Raw genomic sequence first — 22,459 nt, forward strand, 5'->3', positions numbered from 1 at the left:
ACATGCACACTCCTTTTAATCTCGAGGTCAAATATCCTCCAGTGCCAACAGTCGTGATGTCTGCTGCGGTTTGTAAACGCTAAACTTTATTGACAAGGTTGCTGACGATAGACAACAAAGAACAGGCCTTGTGGGCATCAGTTGTGCTGAATGTAAAGCATTTTGGGTTTTCTCTGTTGTTTGGCGTGCATGCACGTGTGCGTGCGTGTGTGTGTGTGTGTGTGTGTGTGTGTGTGTGTTCATTTCTAGACAGACGACGCTGTGAAGCCTGTCAAGTAAATCTTTATTTGGAAATGACATTTTAGATGATAAGATCTTTAGAGGAGTCAAGGTGAGAGCAACTTGGTTTTTTGTATGAGAAAAGTCATCCAGGAGTCAACTAAAACATATAGAATGTATGTTAAATCAAGACCAAGGCAAGTACTGTAAAACTGAAGACAAGAAAACCCAGCTTTAAGTTTCATAGAATAATGAGACTTTAAGGGGTCAAGACAAACCAAGACTTTCCTTCTGCTGTCGATGAGAGACACAGACAAGAGCATTGTGATGAGATTAAAAGAAGCAAACAAGGCCCAGCATCTGTGGAGGTCAAAGGCAAAATCAAGACCTATGCGTGGATAGTGGCATCAATCTTACATGTGTGTTTTCCAGTTCCTATTCCAGTCTGACCCAAAAACAATGACAGAGCTGCCAATGATGAATAATACAAAAGAGCGTGACGAACACAAGCCCATTGATTGTATTTATTCAGGCCAATGACAAAAAAGTGAATGTGTTAGAGCTTTGTTTTCTCCAGAGCCGCATCCTGACCCACTTGCATTCTTTACCATCTTATTTTTATATCAATTATTGATGCACGTGTTCAATAGGTTTTCAGGAAACACTTTAAATGCTTATTTTTCCTCTTCCGCCGTCGCTCTCTGTTAATCATCTTTGTTAACTTGACGCGCCGCTCGCTGACATGTTGTCGACGTGGCTGGTTTTGCCGAAGTCTCTTCAACTTTCATTATCCCCGCGCAGCCCTCGTTGCACATGTGTGTGCGGGTGTGTGTTTGCATGTGCTGTCAAACTACAGCGTTTCATCTGTTGCTAAAAAAGACACTTCCCAGCCTGCACCCCTCTGACAGCCATCTTCAACACACACACAGGGAAAAACAAAAATAGCGCACGCACAGCAGCATCTTATCTATACATGCACAAGTTGGGGGGAAGTTTCTTATTCATGCGATGAAGATAGGAGGAAAGATAATATCACTTCTGTCTGTAATTAATTCATGTGTTGCTCCGTGTGTGTCAAGTTGATGAATCTTTCATGCGGTGCGAGTGTCGGCTTTGGGCTTGTCAATCACAGAGGCGTGACAGTTTTACTGTGATCTAACTGCCTGGCCATGAACTCTTCCTCGTCCTGAGTTCTCACGGAGTCACCGTTTTATAACCCCAGAGGGAATGTCAGGGATGATGGTCCATCAAGAGGTTTCTTGGGTTTAGGCTCTTCCACCAATGATTGACAGCAGGTATGTTGTATTGATGAAACCACAACCAACATTCGCACGAAAGAGTCTTTACAGAGAGACGTAACAGGACAAGGCACAGAAATGACCCGAACCCTCATGTTGAGTTTGGATGGGTGCAGGTTTTTATTCCGCATCTGAAGACTAATCCAGGGGTCTCAAACCGGACCATTTTAGCCCTTTGAGGACAGGATTGATGATGAAGACCAAGAGTGGCCTTTGAGTCTCCAACCAAACCAACACTGGGTGATGTAGCAAGACGAAACAAGACCGTCCTGTAACGAGTCAAGGGACGTGGGCTCTAAAGCCACGTGTGGAAGACGTGGAACTGGGATGTCACGTTGCGAGGAACGTGTAGTTAAAGGCCACGTATTGAGGACGTGGAGTGGGACCCAATCGCAAATGGTGAAAGTTACAATGAGGCAGGAGCAAGTAAGAAATATTTAATAATTAAACAAACAGAAACTCAACAGAAAGCGTCACCGAACCGGGAGAAACAGAGCAAACAGAATGAAAAAAGAGTAACCAAACTAACAGAAGTGCACAAACATGAGTAAAAAGTCCAAACTGAAAGCGTCACCGAACCGGGAGAAAACTAACTTAAATCACAAACGAAACCGAGAATAAACTACAAAGGAAACCAGGGAGCACACGGAAGCACAAAGAAACAAACACTAAACTCAGGCACCACAGTTCAACACAGAAAAATCCAAAATAAGCTAGCTGACAGAATGAGAGACCGAAACAAGGAGAACCAGGAGTTAAATGAGCTAGCTAGCACACCGAACGAGAAACCGAACAAAGGAGAGCCACGAGAATCGGGAGTTACCACCGGGAAAACGAGGAGTCCAAAAAACTCAAAGGAAACGGGAGACAAATAGGCGAACTCATGGGAACCAGCAAGAGACTCACAGCAACTAGAAGCACTGACAGGAACCAATGTGGTAAAGGTGACGATCTGGCAAACAAGAAGCAACGATCTGGCACACGTTGCTGCAGCCCAGGTGTTTATGTAATCAAGTTCATCAGGGGTTAATCGGCTCCAGCCGTGTGCCAAAGGAACAGAGGGAAAAACACAAAACCAGGACTCGGAGCCAGGAAGCGGAGCCATGACACGTCCTTTAGTGCTGGACTCTATTCTGTGAATGAGAGGACTCCTTCCATTTTAGAGGTCAATACTAACTCAGTGTTTTTGTCGCTTTCGAGATGATGACCATCCCCAAGAAGGCCAAGAGAAGACCTTGACTTGTGAGGTCTGAGCTACTACCACAATCGAAAAAGACCCAAAACTAAGATTTGCAAGTATAGGAGACTGAGTAGTAGCTCGATCAGTGCAACAGACTGTCAGGCTCTCTGAAGGATATGACGGACCCAGAGACATCACACTCTTTTTTTGCTTCAATGGACTTCCACAGTAGATAAAGGGCTACAATTCTGCCTCTCGGATTCACCACGTTAACGCTCCACTAACTGTTGTACTTATGATTTTAACGTGACTTCAGAGGCTGGGTGAGGTGACTTTGGTTGCTGGAAACTAGCAACGACCTGAACACGTGTGTCGTGTGTGTTGCTAACTGACAGTAGGTGTCAACGTACCGTCGCTTGACAAGCATTAAATTCTGAGGTTGAGAGGTGGGAGCGACACGTCAACAGTTCACACGAGGTTTTTCGAGGTCAGGGCCAAGACTTCATGGGTCATTTATTAAGCAGAGAGGACATCCAAGTCCATTACCAACGAGTGGAAATGATTTCCAATTTTTTTGTGACAAGCTTTTACAGATTCTTCAGCGGAATGGTCTGTTTAATGCAGGCTGGTGATTAAAAGTGAATTTAAGGAGTTTGAGGAAGATTGGCTGGCACAGAGGCTTTAAATCTCATAATAGGCATTCATCATCATCGTGTTGGAAATAAGTTTTAAGAATCCATCAGTCATGCAGTCAGTCAGATAAAAAGAATCCCTGCCATTACCGTTCAACTGCATCTCCTCCAGCGCGCTGCGTCTCGGATGCAAACTACCCAGTTAGCACGCCGGCTCTCTCTGTAAATGTCATGTAGGAATCAAACCGCACTTTTCTCATCGGAACCTTTGCATGAATAACCAACAGACGCTTCATCGAGAATCAACATAATAGCATTCTTTAGTGAGCGCAGAAGACTGGCTAGTCAGTCATTATTGTGGAAGCTCCTTCCCCACAAAAGCCTCCCGGTTTTTGTTTTGAAGGTGGAAGCGTTTGATGTGGCTAAGCTGCCGGAATACTGTTTGCTTTAATATGAATGTTTTCCTGATTCAATGGCAAAGGAAAAGAGAATAATTGCATAAAAACAACACAGGTAGGAGAGCTGCTTAGATGAAAGGAGGTGTTTGTACATATCTCTCGCAGCACTGTACATACAATCTAACAGCCACAAATAATCATCTTATCAAGAGTGAGAAGTGTGGAGGATGATATCCTCCGTTTCAGATTCCACAACTCCGACCAGTTCTTCTCCAATGTCCACAATCCGTGAGATTTATTTAATGCTCTCTGCTGCTCTGCGGCTGCTGACTCTTCCATTGTTTCCATTGAGCATCCTTCATTCAACCGTCCCGAGAGGCTCCTTGGCACCTTCTTTTGTATTCTAATTCACTGTTTCTTGTTCTCCTCAGAACCCCCCCACCCCATCGCTCCCCCACAGCTGCTGGGTGTTGGTCCCACTTACCTGCTGATTCAGCTCAACGCCAACTCTATATTCGGAGACGGACCGATCATCCTGAAGGAGGTGGGTTCCTTACACTGAAGGACAGATGACATGAAAGCATAAATGATGTCTTTGAAATGTACGGTATTTTTTTCATATTTTATCTTTTTTTTTGTATTATAAAGTTGACAGTGTTGTATTGCTTTTTAGTCCTGCTTCTGACTGTCCTTGTTTTACGCAAGGTGACCTTGGGATCCTTGGTATGCAGTTGTTAATAAAATGAATATATTATTATTGTTATGAAATGTTGCTGAGAGACTTTCACTTTTTTATTATCACAAAAGAAGTAGAAATACAAAATAAAGAAAGAAAGAAAGGACATGAACGTGTGCTATGAATACATAAAGTGCAAGTTTCTGAAATAATACGCAAAAATACAGAAAAGCATCTGGTATACTTCAATAATGAAGTATAAAATCTGAAGTCACATTTGTATGAGGAAAGGAGGATGACCGCAAAAATGGACAGATGAAAGAAAAACCTAAAAAAACATAAAACATTCAGATGAGGCAAAAAAACGTAGGAAAAGAAGAAGATCATTTTGATGCTGGAAACATGATGAGATTTTCATGACAGTGCAGAGAATAAAAATGGTCCCTTTCTCTGGTCTGTAGGTTGAGTACCGGATGACGTCGGGGTCCTGGACAGAGACCCACGCAGTCAACTCTCCAAACTACAAGTTATGGCATCTGGACCCAGACACCGAGTACGAGATCCGAGTCCTGCTCACCAGACCCGGCGAGGGAGGGACGGGAAAACCCGGACCGGCACTCATCACACGGACCAAATGTGCTGGTAGGAAGCTTCCTGAAGTTGTTGTTCGGCCTGTGTTGACTTGTTGTGATGCGCTGTCAGCAGAGCGTCATGTGTTCCTCTCATCTTGCGATCTATAATTTACGAGCTGCGCTGATGGGAGAGGTGAAAAGGTGTCGCCAGGGAAGGAAGGCAGGCGCTCCGGTCAGTTCAGGGTTGTTCACCGATCTGAGAGAAGCCGTTATTAAAATACTGGAGACCTTTCCCTCCCGCTGCCTCCTGCCCTCTCTGTGTTACTCCTCTCACTCCATTCCCCCGCAGCGCACCCCCCGCCCCCACCCCACATCTATCTCTCTCCGCGGATCAATAGACGGAGGGCAGAAACCCTGTCTGACATTTGTAGAAATAAACGAGTGAAATATAAACACGGCGAGCCTGAGGGAGAGAGAGTCGGCGCGGGTTGATGTGCGAGCAAGAGAGACGGGGAGGAAAGAGCCCGAACCAGAAACAGAATTGGGGCGCGATGGAGAGATGATGAAAAACAATAAGGCTGGAAAAGAGAGAACGCGGCGAGAAGGGAGTCGGAGTGATGAAACTGGAGAATGAAATGAAAAAGAGATGAAAACTCATAACCACGGGGCCTGACGGATGGCTGCCAACCTGCGCCAGACCCAAGCAGCGTGAATATTAACTGCAGTCAAGACTGGAAGAGGAAGTGAACCTTCGTCGCACAGCTAGTGAGCAACCGAGTCAGTCGGCAGTCGGTGAAGAGCACCTTTGAATCTGAGCGTGTGGTTCTCCTGGGGAGGCCCAACAGGAAGAGAAAAAGGTAAAAAATACTGGTAAATTCTGGTGTTATATTTTTAGACACCTAAATAAGTACAGTCATGAAATTTTGTGATGGTTAGCACTGCTGCCACTCAGCAGGAAGGTTCGGGGTTCGAATCCAGCTCTGGACCGTTCTGGGTGTGGGTTTTCTCCGGTTACTCCGGTTTCCTCCCACAGCCCAAAGACATGCTCACTAGGTGAATCGGACACTCTAAGTGAGTGGTGCTGTGGTGGACTGGCGACCTGCCCAGGGTGTGTTCCTAACATTAACCCTGAACCCACTTGTTGAATTGTCATTCAGGAATGAATGAACACCGGGAAATATTGAAGAACTTTGTTTAAAAAACAATTATTTTAAGGGTCAGCGAGGTTGATCAGAGTTTTGAGAGGGTGGATCGTCCGCAGCAGTTCCAAAACTGTGTGGTAAAACGCAAATATGTCAAGTGTAGTTTCACAGCGGCACACACATGTAGCCTTTGATGTGTTGGGGTCAGAAGCGTGTGTCCTTCGAACAAAACCATGAGGTTATTTACATGGTAATGACTCCTTTGTGTTGGTAAGGTTTGTCTGATCCCACCACCTGTGGTTCTGCATCCACTCTAGGACTCTAACACTACAAATACACAATAGAATTATGGAATTAAAAAGCTTCTTCTTGGTTCTCTTCTTTCTTCACTTTTTCCTCGGCCACTCGTCTTCCCTCCCACTCCTCTCCATTTTTCTCTACTGGTGATTTATTGCTCTTGTCTGAGGGTTGAAAAATAATCAACTTGAAATAAAGTGTGTGTGTGTGTGTGTGTGTGTGTCAGAAAGTGATTAAGTGGCTTTTAATCCAAATCCAGAAATTTTCTACTGAAAACCTTTTGGTCAAAGGAGGTTAGTCACACCGAGGTATCAAGATACACACACTCACACTCACACAATGACAGACACACAGTGAGAGTTCAGGGGAGTCACTCCTCTGCAGCGCACTGCACAAACTCAGCATCGCTTGGATTAATGGATGAATGGTATCACGGAACTCACATTCCCAGAGATGTGGGAATCGCACACAATGAAGCGCATGTACTTCTTTATGTGTGTGAAAACACACACACAGTGTCAGCACTGCGGCACTTTGGGGGTCGGGGAATGGAAGCCGGCGGATTTACTGGCAACTCTTCCCCCGGCCTTTCACTGACAGTTGGTCACCGCTTGTGTGTGCGTTTGTGTGATGGTTGCTTCAGTCACATATGTCATAGATCAAAGTGGAACAATCGGAGCAGGTCAGCCAAATTATCTGGAGGTTCGAACGTCCGGTCAAGCTAGCTTTATCTCCTGGCTGCATCGCTAGCGTTGTTTTGTTGCAGAGCTATGGAGAAGATTCTGAGGTAGGAAGTATTACTGGTGAGCAGGAAATGGCTTCAGATGTTATGCTGGCTCACAGGTTTTCACAGAATCGTGACCTTTGTCACGTTCATGTCGCGCTAATTTTAGTCTTCAAAACAGTAGAGGGCGCTCATGGAGTCTTTAGGCGAGTGCTGTTGAGCTCAAACTCTTGTGGTCATAATCATGTGCAGATGTGTTCGTAGTAAAATCCAAAAGGAAGGAAGCAGACATCTGCACTATTGGTTAGTAGTGACGTAGTTGAGAATGCTTAATCCAAGACCGAGTCAAGACCAATGAGTGGGTGAGACCGAGACCAATCTGAATCCAGATTAGTTACCAAGCTCTATTAGTCATATACTGTAGGCGCAAACTGCAAAAGAAACTGGAGACGTTTTAACAACATAAATCAAGAACAGATGCTTCCATTGGCTCTGGATTCATTTTGGTCTTGGTCATGACTCGATCTTGGGCCCTCAAAGCCTTGGCCTTGGAAGCCAAGAGACTCTGTCTTTGCATGCTGTGGTCTCTGGTTCACTATTGGTCAGCTGAAGAACCGCTTCTGCCGAGTGATAGGGCCTCGCTTGCATGCTGCGATCCACCATCATTACCCAGGGAGACCAAGAGAGTTGTGTAACTGCTGTTAACCACGCTATTCCAGAGCGTGCGTTTCATCGAAGCAGTGATTTTATTAGAGCCGCAGATCTTAATTACACTTCATAAATGGAGAGTCCTTTACTGGGCTAATGTCTTTGAATGTCATCTGGCAATGAGTTTTGCTTCTTTCTTCATTGCCTTTGATCCCAAGGCAGCAACGCTAGTTCTTTGACTCTGTCGTCGCCCCGCTGCAATTAGCTGTTCAGTCAAACACGAGTCAACTGGTACTAATCTCACAAATTGAATCAGCAGTGCACCTTTCATGTGGCCCTCCTCCGTCCCACCGAGACCGCGGCGCCAGTGCAGCGGGAAGCAGTGAGCGGCGTTTCCTTGGTCCTCCTCGTGACAGTAGTGGGATTACCAGGACTAATTGGACAGATTAACTTGGATTTAGCCGCATCTCCTGTCAACCTTTTCTGTTTCCCGTCCCCTTCCGTCAGTCCTCCTTTATTCTGGCTAAGCTTCTTCCCTTTCACTTTTCACTGGCGAACATTTCTTGGGAAAGGCGGCGAGATGAAGAGGCGTAGTTTTTTCAAACGCAGTTCTGTTTCAGTCACTTTCATGTCTTTCTGCCGGCTTTAATTCCGACCTCTGGATTGGGCTGATATGAAGCGCGTTGTCTTTGGCGTTATTGTTGCTGTTTATTGGTATTGTTGCTGTTTTCAAAGCTCCGGCCGAGAGGAACAAAGCCTTTTAGTTCCGACATGAATCCAAGCGTTTGTCTGTTTACCGGAGGAGACGACAGGGACAAGGCAGCCTCTGTGGTTCGCCGTTGGACCCGCTCCCGCATGACTTTGGATGCATTCCAAACCAGTTATCGTTGCTCCCTTTTCCTCCTCGTGGTGTCTCTCCCTCTTTTTGCCTCCTCTTTGCTCCCTGCAGCCTCGGCTTAATTTTGCCACACATTGTTTCCAAGCCTTGCCTCGTCCACCCGACTTTCCTCTTCACTCCCGTCTTTTCCGCCCACAAACATATAGACAATCAGCGCTGCGTTACGAGTCCAGAGGGGAATGAGGTTTTGAAATTCATCGAGCGAGAATATACGCGTCCGTGACATCCAGCGGGTCGTATATTTTCTTTTAATTCCGTGTTGAAAGGTGTCTGGGAGTGAAGCGGCGTTAGCATCAGGAGACCCCCAAATCAATACACTTTATTAGCGGGGCCTAACTGTGTGTGCGGCCCTTCTAATAGCCAGCTTTATGGCGGGGATCACACCACATCGATCTGAGCCGGGCCGTAAGACAGGGAGGAAGTCAGGATGGTTTGGAGAGACAGGTAAGAGGTGGTGCTTGTCGCTCCATTTAAATGTCAGCAGCACAAGAACAGGCCCGAGCGAGGATTGAATGCTGCGACCTTGTTGCTAATGACGTCGAGCTGCACAAACACTCTCTACTGTTGAGCGATAGTCAGACAATTACGTGGCTGCGTCTTCATGTCCTTCGCTTCTGTCTTCTCCTAATGCCTCACGAACCATTGAAGGAAGGAATTATTGTCATGTTAGAGACAAAGCTGCCATCTCAAAGGAGGAAGATGCCGTTTCGATGTACATCTGACGCTCACTTCGTCGTCCACGTTGATCTCGCGTCTCATAATAGCCATTAAACCAGTCTGGTGATAACTCTATCGGCGACCACGGAGGTTGTCTGGGTTTCTCTTCATTGGTTTGCTCATAAAAGGGTTGGAGGTTCCTTTGGATTTACGAACATTCTCAAAATTCGCCACATGGATTTCCATTGTTACCGGTCATGTGACCACCAGTCGTCGGAAAACCTGACTGGACTGAAATAAATCTAAAATAAATCCGTTTTCCAATCCTGTTAGGGATCTGACTCACTTGGGTGCGGAGGATTCTATGACACTAGGAGTCTGACTGACATGTAGTGTTATTTAGCTGGAAAGAAAAAGCAGTAAAAATTACTTACTTAAAGTTACTATTACATGAATCGAGCAGTGAGCGATGGATGCAGATGATTTGCTGATGATTATCAGCTCCCTCACCCAGGACTGAAGTCAGAGGACATGGTTCTCCACATGCAGCAGTTCACTGCTGGTTTCATGTCCCTGTCGTGCGATGTTTACTTGTCCAGTGCACTACTTGGATCCCCAGATCAGACTTTCAGAAGCATCGCAGCTGAATAGCTTCTCTGTGTTCCAGGGTATTGCATTTTATATTTATTATGTCTCCTGACGTACCCGGCTGCGCCCAGCCCAGATTTAATCTTCAATCCGTCTCAACCAAAAGAACAAATCTGCATGTTTCTGTAATAACCGAGTGTCGATGGCCACTGTTGAGTGACAGATAGATAATGGGTTGTCAGGGAAGAGAGAGGCGACAGGTATGTGTCCTTGTCTCTCTCGGAGAATGGAAAAACAGGCAGAAAACACAAGAGATGGAAGCGAGCAAGGGTGGGGCAGAGACTTTCATCTCAATTTAGGAGCGCTGCTTTTATTAAAAGGACCCGCGGAAGCAGATGGGTCATGTTGAAATGTGGATGTGAGGAGAAGAAGGGAGGCGTGATAAGATGGCTATCAACATGAATGAAGACTTGTCAGCTCATGACCAGGAACGACAAACAAAACTTTTGATTAATGGACTGACACTGACAGAGGATTGGATTTCACCTGCAAGTCAGGTGAGGTCAGGAGCACCAACGGGCTCAAGAGCAGTTTTCCAGCCGGACCGCTGGTGCCAGCAGCCGAATGTGATTGAAACACGTCACTGTTTTGTTTTTCAATTGTTTTCTATACATACAGACTCATTTGTTCTTCTTTTTAGATCAGATTATAGTTGACATTTTGGGTTTTTTTTGCCATTTAAAATCCACCTTTTCTTCTCTTCATGTACTTTTTCTATTTTCTTGTTCCATGTTTTGTCACATTTTTTATACATCCCGAAAGAAAAGAAGAGTTTTCATCATCATGTTTGATGTGCATTTTATATTAGATTATTCTCTCTTTATATAAGACATGTTTCCTATTTATAATAACTTATACAAACATGTTTTCTTGATACTTTTATGAAAGTACCAGCGCTATTGTTGAAATATTGTTTTTACTTTTATTATATTTGCCCTTCATTTTTTGTTTTTATTATTATTTAAACGTTCCTTCATTTTTTCCTTTATTTCCCTTTACATTTTATCTGGCCCTGTTTGTTCTGATTATCTATCTGTACATTCATTACTAAGACATAACATGCTGTGAAATCATTTGTGACTCTTATTAAATTCTGAGAAGTGCAATATGCAATGTCCCAGGTTGATCTTGTTAGTGATGGGGTCTATCAGGTTAATAATGATTCAGTATTTTAATGGAATAGCAGCGAGAGAGAGAGAGAGCAAAGTCCTGTTATCGATCAGTGTTCGGTTGCACTTCTCCGTAATTCTTCTGGAACTACTCACCACTCTTCGGCAGTGACTCGCGGGCCCACCTAAGCGTTGCAGCGCCAGTGTTCAGCTGCACAGGTTTTGCGTGTGGCATGGCGTGGTTCATCGATCCCAGTAAATGAGCCAGTTAAGGTAATTAAAGCCGCTGGCAGGGAGGAGAGAAGGTAGATTATATTGACAATAACGCTGCCGAATGCACATAAAAGATGAAAACCAGACGTGCCTCCCAGATGTTATTGTGTTTGAGGTATGATTGAGCGACAGAGAGGAGCTGAGATGGATGTGTGCGCGGGAGGCACCGCAGGGAACGATCTGCGCGTCTCAGCTCTTCTCCTGTGAATTCCATGAAAAGTTTCTCCACGTTTTTTTTTTTTTCCACAGAACCCATGCGGACTCCCAAGAGGCTGAAGATCGCAGAGACCAGGTCCCGTTTGATCGCCGTGGACTGGGAATCACTGGGTTACAACATCACACGCTGTCACACCTTCAACGTCACCATCTGCTACCATTACAAGAGCGCCAGCAACCACACCAAAGCGGACTGCCTGGACATGGATCCCAAAGGTAGCGCCCCGTTCCTCGTGATACACATGCGCTTTTCAGTCGGCGGCTTTACTCACACGCTGTGTCCTCAGCGCCGCGTCACATTGTCGGGAACCTTCCTCCTTACACCAACGTGAGTCTGAAGATGATTCTGACCAATCCAGAGGGGCGGAAGGAGAGCGACGAGACCATCATCCAGACCGATGAAGACGGTGAGGAGGATCAAACATGCTTTATCGCAGGGTTGCAACCTGTGTGGGACACACCCCATAATGTGCTGCAACAAATTGATGAATAATCTGGAGATGAATAAGTGAATGGCGCTGCTGCTTCCAGATGTATACTAACTGCTATTAAACTGTTTTTGCTCACTTCTTTTGTGTGTGCGTGTCGACAGTCCCTGGTTCAGTTCCCAGCCAGTCGGCCAAAGCGACGCCGTTCGAAGACAGAATCCTGCTTCACTGGAAGGAACCCTCGGAGCCCAATGGAATCATCATCCAGTATGAGGTGGGCTCTCAACGCTTGCGTGAGCTGGACGAGCATAGCTCACTCTCGGCTCTGTCCACAGATCAGCTACATCGGGATTCGGTCCTTCGACCCGTCGGTGCCGCTGCAGCGCCCGGGACTCACCGTGTCTCTGCCCTCCAACGCCACTCACCACCTGTTCTCTCAACTTCACCCCGGCGTCACATACCAGCTGTCCATCCGAGCGTCCACCTCCAAAGGGTTCGGCCCGGCAACCATCCTCAACGTGACCACCAATATTTCCGGTAGGAGCTGTGTCCTCATTTGTGCGGAAACATTGGACTCAACTCACTTTTCTGCCCTTGCAGCCCCGACTATCGACGAGTACGACGGTTCTGAGGCTTTCCTGAACGAGACCGCAACAACCATCACTGTTCTGCTGAAACCAGCGCAGGCTAAAGGCGCGCCTATCAGGTACTACACTCTTATCACACTGTCGTAACACTCCTTATTAACACGCCACGTTACAATGTTGTGTTTGTGTGCAGCGCCTATCAGATTGTGGTTCAAGAGGTCAACCCACAGCGCTCACGGCGACAGGCTTCATCCGACTGCTACAAGGTGACTTTCGAGATGTGTTGGCTTGTAATGTCTTTCCTCCCATCAACCAATCGATCTCGTCTGTGTGGCAGATGTGTAAAATATAACACAAAAGCCGTTGAAAAACGGAATGAAAATGTCACCTCTCGTCCCCGTCATGTACGTGTTCTCTCACTAAACCTGACTGTTGAGTGTTAGCATTTTGGCTACAGGAGTGAGTTTGGATCTGAAGTGTGGGTCCCAAACTACTGACTTCAGTAGGGCACATTTCCATAACGAACAAGCTATTCCCATCATTTGGCTGAGTTGCTGCTGGGACTTTAAACTTTGGTATTATTTATATCGGCTTGTTTATTCCCCAGGTGCCGGTCTCTTACCACAGCGCATCCAGCGGAGGATCCCAGTATTATTATGCAGCCCAGTTGTCCCCCAGCAACCTGCTGGAGCCCCTCCCCTTCACCGTGGGAGACAACAAGACGTACCAGGCAAGACTCACCTTAAAGTGTTTGATTAGTCTGTGCTTACTCCCACTTATACCATGAACCCACCTGGCTCTGTTTAAACACGAAAGCCTTCCGCGGTGGCTCACGGTGGAATGCTAATGTGCCTTGATCTGCAGGGTTTCTGGAACCCACCGCTGGCTCCGAGGAAGAACTACAACATCTACCTTCAAGCTGTGAGCAGCACTGAGCGGGTGAGTGGAGCCTTCTCTTCAGATCAGATGTTGGCTGCCAGCTCTGATAATCATATGTATGTTCATGCTGATTCTTTATCTCATGGATGTGCTGAATGATTATGTGACATGGCCGAGAGGAAGGTGCTGAAGCAACCTGGCTGCCTGTGGGGAGCCAACGAAACGCGCTCTCAAGGCACTCGGGGATTATTATTCTTCTGCTGTGATCTATTTACATTTTCTTCAGATTCAGCAGCATAATTCACATCAGATTTCTACTCTGCATATGTGAGAGCCGTCAGCAGTTTCTGGACTACAGCTGCGACAGATGACAAAAAAGATAGTCAGTCAAAACAGTCATTCATTATTCATGATCATTTGTAGATAATAAAGCAGCACATACACAACAAACTCGCGGGATTATGACATGAGATTAGGAGATATGCATTAAAGAGAAAAGTACATTAAAAAGCACATTAAAATAAACAATATAATGCATTATCTAGCGATTAAATGAAATGAAGGATGTTGTCGAAATTGTACTGTCATTGTAGCCTTAAAACGACAGGACAGAATCGAACCACAGGGATAGAAATGCTACAATATTTGGCTGCTTTCTGGGAATGTGAGATCATCTTTGATGAATTTTTGGCTCAGTTGTTTATTCTTTTGTTCTAGGAAACAAAAACACAGTGTGTGAGGCTGGCAACAAAAGGTAAGAATAAAATCAGCAAAGAAATGTTTGGAAAATGTACATTTCTTGGGCATTGTTTTCTTTACAGAAATGGATTTTGGAAAATAAACTGTGTCTGGATAATATGTTACGTCTTAGACGTGTAATACATTTTCAGGTTGCGAAGTAAATGATCAGGACAACAGTTACTTTTCACTTGTATTACCATAAAATTCTGAAAGTGACTGTATAAATACAGTTTGACGGATTTTGAGGAAATTTATTTCATAAATGCCAGTTTTATAGAAATATTATTGTGCATTTCTGTAATTCTTTAAAAAGCACAGTCAACTTTGGTGCTCATTTCAAAGTAATATCTGAAAAAATGACTAAACATTCTCCTCACCTACGAGGAATAGTCTTTCCAAAACATGATGTTGATACGTTGAATGAAAATTGTATATTTATTTTATAGTTTTATATGTTATTGTAGGGGAACTCAAGGAAGCTACCTAGCTATGGTTTTGTTTTTCTCTCACTTGTAAAAATCCAAATATAAACAGATAAATTCATGTTCATCTGAGATATTTGAGTGTTAAAAAATAAACAAAAGAAAGTGAATTGAATCGCTGTGACTGAAATATTTAATGCTTCAGTAAATATTATCTGTGGTAATATAATGAGTTAAAATGATGTTTTTACTGTGCGGTTTTCATCTGAATGTGTTGTGTCGACCGAATGTCCCCTGAGCACGTCACTAATCTGTAAAGTGCGCTGCCTGCATCATGAGCTTTAGCTAAAAGTATCAAATCTATAAGCGTGTTGGAGTGTCAAGGCAGAGTTTCATGTTTTTAACAAAGGGCCATATGTTGGCAGATTATGACACGGCTTCTTAATCCCTGTCAATCCACACTCAGAGCAACATGTTTTGAGGAAACGTGTAATCGATGGATCTCTCTATGAAACCAGAGGTTCTTAGCAGAGAGGAGGCTGGAATGATGGTGAGCCGACGGGGCAGGAGGTCAGCGTTGACGCAAGCAAACTCAGCGTGTCGGCGTGTTAACAGTGGTGCATGGAGAGCCCCAGAGTTCTGGTCACTGTCGCCAAACCGATAGACCTTGCTCTGCCCTTCCGGTGGATCGTAAAGATGGGCCATAAAAGAGGGATTATTTTTAGAACAATCGGCCGTAATGACTGCGGAGTGAATCATTAAAGCCACATTACTGAAGCAGGCTGATCCGCGGACAAACCGGCTGATTCTCCACAGAAGAGGCGTCGGTCCAAAAATAAATCTGCCACCGTTTATCTGGACATAAAGAATTTAGTGCTGCGTAAAACAGCTTCAGGTGAACCTCTTCCAGAAGCTTTGTTTGCTTCTCTGAAGTGCCAAACTTGAAAGGGCCTCTGAGGGCCCAGACCTCCACCCAGCAGCTCATTGGCTCCGGAGGTTATTGCCATGGATCCGAGCTGTTTTGTATTTTTTTAGCACTTGAAAAAGCCCTTGTATTATTAAGTTCTGATGTGCGGATGAGGCTTCATGAAACAGTGCCCATGTTTTCACAGCCCACTAGAGGGCAGCTTTGGTTTAAAGTTGATGTCAGGTTTCATTTAAACAGTTGTTCAGTTGCTCTTCAAGACATTTTGAGGCAGATAGGGCCCTCTAGTGGGTTCGGAGTGTGAGTGCACTGCTTCATGAAGCCTCATCAGCCCATGACTGGAAACTGTTGAATTCAAGTGAGCTGATTTGGACAGCAGTAGCTTCCAGGAACTCACTTGAGGAACACACATTGTAACTGAACCGTCTTGATGGAGCTGCAGATCTGGTTTCAACATGAAGATTCCTGGTAGATCATGTGGAGGTAGTTCTAGAAGCAGGGAACCTATGAGTCAGCCGCTCTGTGTTAGTTCTCGTGGTGAATCAGGCCCGAGCGACTGAGTGGCTTTGGTCAGGCAGAAGACCAGATGGACTCTGAGTTGATGGAGGAGCAGGATGAGATGGAGACTGATGAATTATGATCTTTATTTGGGCCTCTTCATGGCTGCCTCGAGCTGGGTGAGTGTCTCAAAACATCTTCATGGTGGTAACAGTGGACCTTCAAATGTATCGTATATCTGAGAGAACACCTCCACTGAGGCTCTTCGGAGCCGTCATGTCAGTTGGGTGTCAAGTCAACAGGAACCGTGGAGTCTGGATTTCGTCTGTTTCAGGGATGACTGCGATGTATTTCAGCCTTGAGATTTGGCAGCACGACTGAGCACAGCAGAGTTGTTTTTTTTTTCTAATAAAGAGGGAGCGACTAATGGACGGAGCGGCCGACAGCCATCCACCCTCCGAGCGTGTGCCCAGTGAGGCGTGCACCCGTGAGGGAGGATTAAGTGTTGGTGGTCCCATTAGGTCATCTCGGTTATTGTGTATTGTCATCGTCGCCTCGGGGAGTTTTGAGTGGCTAAGATGCGGGACTACTGACCTGGATCGTTTTTAGAGACATTAAGGACGTGAGGAGGTCGGACCGGAGAAGGTTCTCGGCTCGCTCATGACCTTTCCCTGGCCCAGCACAAACCTGGAGAGTCTGCAGTTAGATGTCGCTGTCATCAAACGTTTCTGGTGTTTTATTCCTCAAAGATGGAAAACAGTTTAAACTTGACATTTAGGTTGAAGGTCACTGTTTTTTGTTTCACTGCATTCTGGGAAGTACAATTCTGTACATGATCGAGTTGAATAGAATATTCAAATATGAAGATTAATTGAAATAAATTGAGATGGAAAAAAGGTGGAAATCAAAATTGAAATGTATGGAAATCTAATATACTATTGAAAATCATTAGATATTAAAGAATCCTCTTCATGTCCTCCTTCCTCATGAACCTGTTTAGTTGTCCTCCTCATCCACATCTCTGACATTCTATGTCCAACACTGCCTCTCCAAACCATCTGATCTCCCTAACTTTGTCTCCAAACCACTGTCCTGTAGAGAGAGCTTCACTCTGACGACACAGTCGTCTCCCCACTGCCTGCACTCTCTTCTTCACCTCTGTCCTACTGAAACATGTAGAAAAGGATGGGGATGCTCTTGGAGAGGAACGTTTTCTTATTAGAAGTTGGGTTTGTACTGAAATATATAATATCCCAGATTCACCTTTGACCCCAGAATGTATGAAAAGAGAACAGTTCTTTCACCCAGAAAAACATTTTATTCTGATGTAATGCGCTCGTGCTGATGGAGAGGAAAAAGAGCCGATTACCCTCAGCTTGTTGATATTGGGCATTAGATTGTGGATTATTGTTCGATAGACGTGCTGCTGGATGTTTTGTTCCAGCATATGCCTCCCATGGATTATTTTAATACATTAATGTTCTTGTGTTTTGCGCGGTTATGAGAGCACTAAGCAGGGCTCAGAGGTCGGGGTCAGGATGGGGCGCTGGAGAGGAAGCTGTGGAGATGCCAGCTTCCACAACGGAGGACTTTCCTGTGACAAGTAGAAGCCGATTTTTCTGAGAGGTCCTGAAACAAAAGCGCTGTTTTGCAGTTGCCATGGCACCGCCTCCAACACATGTCAGAACTTGGGTTTACAAGGAATATGATAGTCTTGACATTTACTTGGTATTTAACAGGGGGATTATTAAATGGCTCGTAACAATTTGTTTCCTCATCACTGCCTCCACGTTCCTGATCCGAGGGCATTTAGAGATAGAGAGAACCTGCAGCCAGAGAGGTGAGGTGAGATCATGCACCAACAGGTCTGGTTTTAGGAGTGTTGAGATGAGTGAGAAGAGGCTCCCCAGCTCTTTTGCTTTGTTAGCTGCCGATGAGCTCAACCATGTTGACGGTGCGGTGACCTTGCAGGGGCTACGGAGGAGCCAGAGGTCATCCCCGACCCCGCCAAACAGACGGACCGGGTGGTGAAGATCGCCGGGATCAGCGCCGGCGTCTTGGTCTTTATCCTGCTGGTGCTGGTAGCCATCCTATTGGTCAAGAAAAGGTGAGTGACAGCCACACATCCCGCCCACCTCTGCCCTGCAGCATCGACATTTATACCCGAGGTGAAGGGTGCGAACACAGGAGCAGGAAGCAGATCATGTTGTCACACATGTGGACCGTAGCGACCATCCTCCATCCATCCATCATCAACGTTGATCTCCCTTCAAAACCGTACGAGCGACTCTTGTAGCCTCCGTGAGCCCAAAAACATAGGATCCTGAGTTGCGGGTTCAGAAGCCTGTGGAGGTCGTGAAGAGAAGGTCACCAGCGTTTCCTCAGTATCCAGAGCACTGTTGTTAGCTTCACAGCTTGATGTTTGAACTCCTCACTTTTCACCCCAAACTCATTCCATGTCTGCTCGAGTTCATGAACAGAATTCGGCTCCTCTCGAGTGGAACCTCAAAATTCACATCAGGGCCGTTTTGTAGGAGCTTTCATCAGATCTGGGAAAATAAATATTGATGTGCATTTGTAAATAGCATCCCGAGCAAAGACACTTAGAGTTCAGTGTGTCGGCTTAGCCGGCCGTGACTCCGGCTCTGGACGGTTCTCAGCGGCTGTAACCGGCTGCAGTCAAGGTCACCCAGATCCTTCCACCTGCCCATTTGTTCCACGATTATAACACCCTCATTACTGTTAGTGGTCATAATGTTATGGCTGATCAGTTCACAGCAGCAGCAGTTAGAAACTAACGGCGGAAGCGAAGAAACCCCGTCCAGGTCAGTGGAGACAGAGCAGGTCAGGAGAATAAGAACTTTCTGCGAGAGCTGTGGGTCCAACAGGACTCTGACACTGAGGCTCATCCAATGAAACGCCACCATTCTGAGGGACAGCAAACTGAGAAAGTGGCTTTGGCCTTGAAATTATCCCTCTCCAAAGCTCCTTTACCTGCCATGGTACTGGATCGATGCATGAAGTTAAGCTGCAGGCTTTTTGCCGTTAATTCATAGGAACGTTCTGAAGCGCTGATGAATTCCAGTAAGGGTCAAAGTGTCGTCTGCTTGAGCTGCGGTTGGCTGTTGCAGGGCTCCGCCATTTGGCCATGAGTGGGAACTGCAGGGAGAAAATCAAAACAAAATGATTTCACACAAACCTTTGGTTTACTAGTGAAAATATAAGGGGCATCAATTTTTTTTTAAATATTATATATGCAGATAGAATGTATCTGAGCGACTGATGTTTTAAAGAAAGAAGTGATGTTGAAATATACAGTTATGAACGTGTTTATAACACAACACTGCATGTGTGGGTCAAAGTTTCTGTGGTGGAGTCATCACGGAGCCAGGGACCATCATCCGATGACTCAATCAGTCGGAGCTCCTCGCGGCTCTGACCCGTGGTCTCCTGGCGGAGCAGTCGGGTGGTGACCAGGTGTGAGCCTGCATGTGCTTCAGGAGGCTAATGAACTCCCTTCGTCCTGACCTTTCCATTAATGCAGGCAGCTTCGTTAAGAAGAGAATAATCACAGGCAAAATTAGAATATTTCACACCGATATGTTAATGTGCGGAGGTGGTGCGAGGGTTCTGTCATGCACGGTGGGGCTGATAATAAAGGCACAATAGAACAGCGGTGTTTTTCAACGGACTCTACTGTATCAGATGAGAGAATGTTCACAACGTGTTTGACATCTGTAGAATTCAGGTGTTTGTCCATAATGGCCCGGGGTGAACGTATGACAGGCCTAGTGAATTTAGATGGCCACGCGTGTGCTTGAGCCTGACACAGATTGGCCGCAGAAATGCTGCCACACGTCCACAAAAGAGCCCTAAACTTCACAAAGTCACCAGAGCAACTCCGACCTGAACAGGTTTATGTGTGCCCTAAACCTGTTTGGCAGTGATGAGTGTTTCTCAGGTGACTTCACTCTCTGATTTCTTTCCCCCCACACCTCCGACACAGTGTCTGATCCGTCTCCCGCCCTCAGTGGCCTGGTTTCTTTGACATGGTTTTCGAAGCATAAGCTTTCTCCAGGGATTTCTGGCTTTGTAAAACTGGAAATAAACAAGCCCCTTCAATCTTCTGGATCTGATAGGAAAATGCCAAACACATTTTTACTGGGAAGATACTCATTTTATTTAAGATTTAAGATCTGATGGGGAGAAAAAGGAAAATATTATCATCTAAACACAAGTTTCATGCATGCGTCTAAGGTGAAATCAGCAATTATGAGGATATAATATAATAATAATAATAATAATAATAATAATAATAATAATAATAATAATAATAATAATAATAATAATAAAATGAATTTACTAAATTAAATCCACTGGTTTAAAGCAATTTCATCAAATCTGTTGTGTAAATTATTTTTCAGAATACTATTCTCTGTTGTAGCTGAAATTAAAATGTATTAATATAAGTAGTTTCGTAATATTTTATACAAAATAAAATTAAAAATAATTTTGGAGTTAATTAGATGAATAAATTAGTATGGTGTGGTGTGGTAAAAATGTTTCTAAAATGATAATTTGTACAAATATTTAATATCAACCAAGTGCATCAAAAAAATAAAAATGTATTTAACTACATCAGGAGGGCTGTTTGTTTATTTAGTCAATTAAGAAAATTAAAGGTATCTTATCTTTAAGTTCATTTGACAGTTAACAAAAATACCAATTCAATATTTAGATTTCATTAAAACATCCTTGAAAATGTGAGTGGTTCAAAGTCCAAATGCAGTTAGCAAGAGACGGATTTCTGAGACTTCAGTGCTTTGATGGAAAAGCAGCAGCTTATTTGAGAAGCATGTATTTGGAGGTGAAAGATGTGGAGATGATTCCTCTGTCAACTTGGATGTAAATGATTGTATTCCTCACAGCGCCAGTCACTGATCACGATGGGCTCATGAGGCTTCACGAAACAGTGTCCATGGTTTCAGAGCCCACTAGAGGGCAGTCCTTGTTTAGAATGGAAGTGAGGTTTCATTGAAACGGTTGTTCAATTCTCAAGATTTTTAGGGCTGTGTTTCATGAAGCCTCACCAGCCGATCGCGATGTACCAGTGCTGGTGCACAGAGGGATCATCCCACCCAGTGTAAGAGCTGATCTCAGCTGGAGCGGCAGGCTCTAACTGTTCCAAAAGGTTTCTAGGGAGATCAACTTCCATTTGTCATCGCACCTGTGCGACTCGTACACGATACTGCATCTTTAAAATGGTGGGATATGATGACATGGCCATGGCATCATGCTTGCTTGCGCGAGCCGCAGCGTGGCCTTCCTCACAGCTGAGGTGATGAAGTGCATGGACATTCCCGCAGCGAGGTGACCGGCAGTCTCCTTGCATGAGCCCTCCAAGATGTTTTTTTCTTCTGTTTCTGTTGTTGCTGGCTGGGACAGGACGTCCTCACTTGTTCATATTCATGACCCTTGTGTCTCATTTTTTGCTTTCTGATTGGCTCACCCCCCCAGGAGGACCTACTATTCATACTCTTATTACCTGTAAGTAAACCACCAGCAGACGGTCAGCTCGCCTGGCTGCTGTTAAACCTAACTGGGCTGAATAGTTTTGGCTAGTTGTTGTTATTTTTAAAGATGCAGTATACTTTTTTCAAGTCAAGACACATTCTGTGACCAGCCAAAGTCATCCTCATTGACGCCTCCGCCGGGGTGGGGGGGCAGTTCACTTTCATGGCTAGTTGTCACACATTCGTCCTCATGAAACCATGTCAGCTCGAGTCTCGACTGAAGTGAAAGTGAACTGGCCTCGACCCGGTCTTCTCTACATGCTCCAAAGTTGCTCCGATTTTTTTTTTTTTTAAACGGCCCCCGAAGACACGACAAAGCGGGCCGACGTGCGAGCGCACGGGCCTCAGCGTGTTATTTGAAAAAAGAATGCTGCACTTGTGACTTGTAGCTCTTTGTGTGCATGTAGTCATGTGATCATCCATCTGCCCATCAAGTCACAGGTTTCACAGTTAGGTGACTCTTTCCTGTTGCGTGCTGAGGGGGGCCTTTGATTTCTTCCTCTTGTTCTGCTCTCTTACTGGCTGTGACCAAAACTGGGCGACCAGTCCGAGCTAGAGACATCAGGAGCGCCACGAGGATCCAGAGATGCAGTCTTACAAGTTCAAAGCAAATCAGTTTTGTAGAAGCCAGGATGCAAGTGTCCACCAGAGGGCGCACAGGTGCCTGGTGTGGGTCAAGTTTGCCGCTCACCTCAACAACACACAGTGTAGCCAGGTTATCTGTGAAATAGTCATGTTCCAAACTGGACCCGATTCACCGCCCAGACGCTCGACTCCTGTGGTCACACTCCAGTACTTTTCCAGTCTGCGCTGATATTC

The 22,459-nt window shown here is 45.2% G+C and overlaps 1 protein-coding gene across 10 annotated transcripts in view; it reads left to right on the plus strand.

The window, feature by feature from the left end:
• The window catches only part of ptprk (protein tyrosine phosphatase receptor type K), a 96,284-nt gene that overhangs the window by 61,332 nt on the left and 12,493 nt on the right, over window positions 1–22,459 (plus strand). For 5 of the 10 annotated variants that reach the window (XM_053881864.1, XM_053881865.1, XM_053881867.1 and 2 more), the window contains exons 10-22: window positions 4,159–4,271; window positions 4,865–5,045; window positions 11,621–11,803; window positions 11,875–11,994; window positions 12,180–12,289; window positions 12,351–12,552; window positions 12,616–12,721; window positions 12,796–12,868; window positions 13,210–13,332; window positions 13,467–13,541; window positions 14,199–14,235; window positions 18,039–18,174; window positions 21,585–21,614. In XM_053881864.1, the coding sequence (XP_053737839.1) occupies window positions 4,159–4,271; window positions 4,865–5,045; window positions 11,621–11,803; window positions 11,875–11,994; window positions 12,180–12,289; window positions 12,351–12,552; window positions 12,616–12,721; window positions 12,796–12,868; window positions 13,210–13,332; window positions 13,467–13,541; window positions 14,199–14,235; window positions 18,039–18,174; window positions 21,585–21,614 (1,489 nt within the window). The remainder of the gene's footprint in view (window positions 1–4,158; window positions 4,272–4,864; window positions 5,046–11,620; window positions 11,804–11,874; window positions 11,995–12,179; window positions 12,290–12,350; window positions 12,553–12,615; window positions 12,722–12,795; window positions 12,869–13,209; window positions 13,333–13,466; window positions 13,542–14,198; window positions 14,236–18,038; window positions 18,175–21,584; window positions 21,615–22,459) is intronic. The other 5 variants (XM_053881866.1, XM_053881868.1, XM_053881874.1 and 2 more) reach the window with 1 other exon arrangement.

The sequence above is a fragment of the Synchiropus splendidus genome, chromosome 12, assembly GCF_027744825.2.
Source record: "Synchiropus splendidus isolate RoL2022-P1 chromosome 12, RoL_Sspl_1.0, whole genome shotgun sequence".
NCBI lineage: Eukaryota > Metazoa > Chordata > Actinopteri > Syngnathiformes > Callionymidae > Synchiropus > Synchiropus splendidus.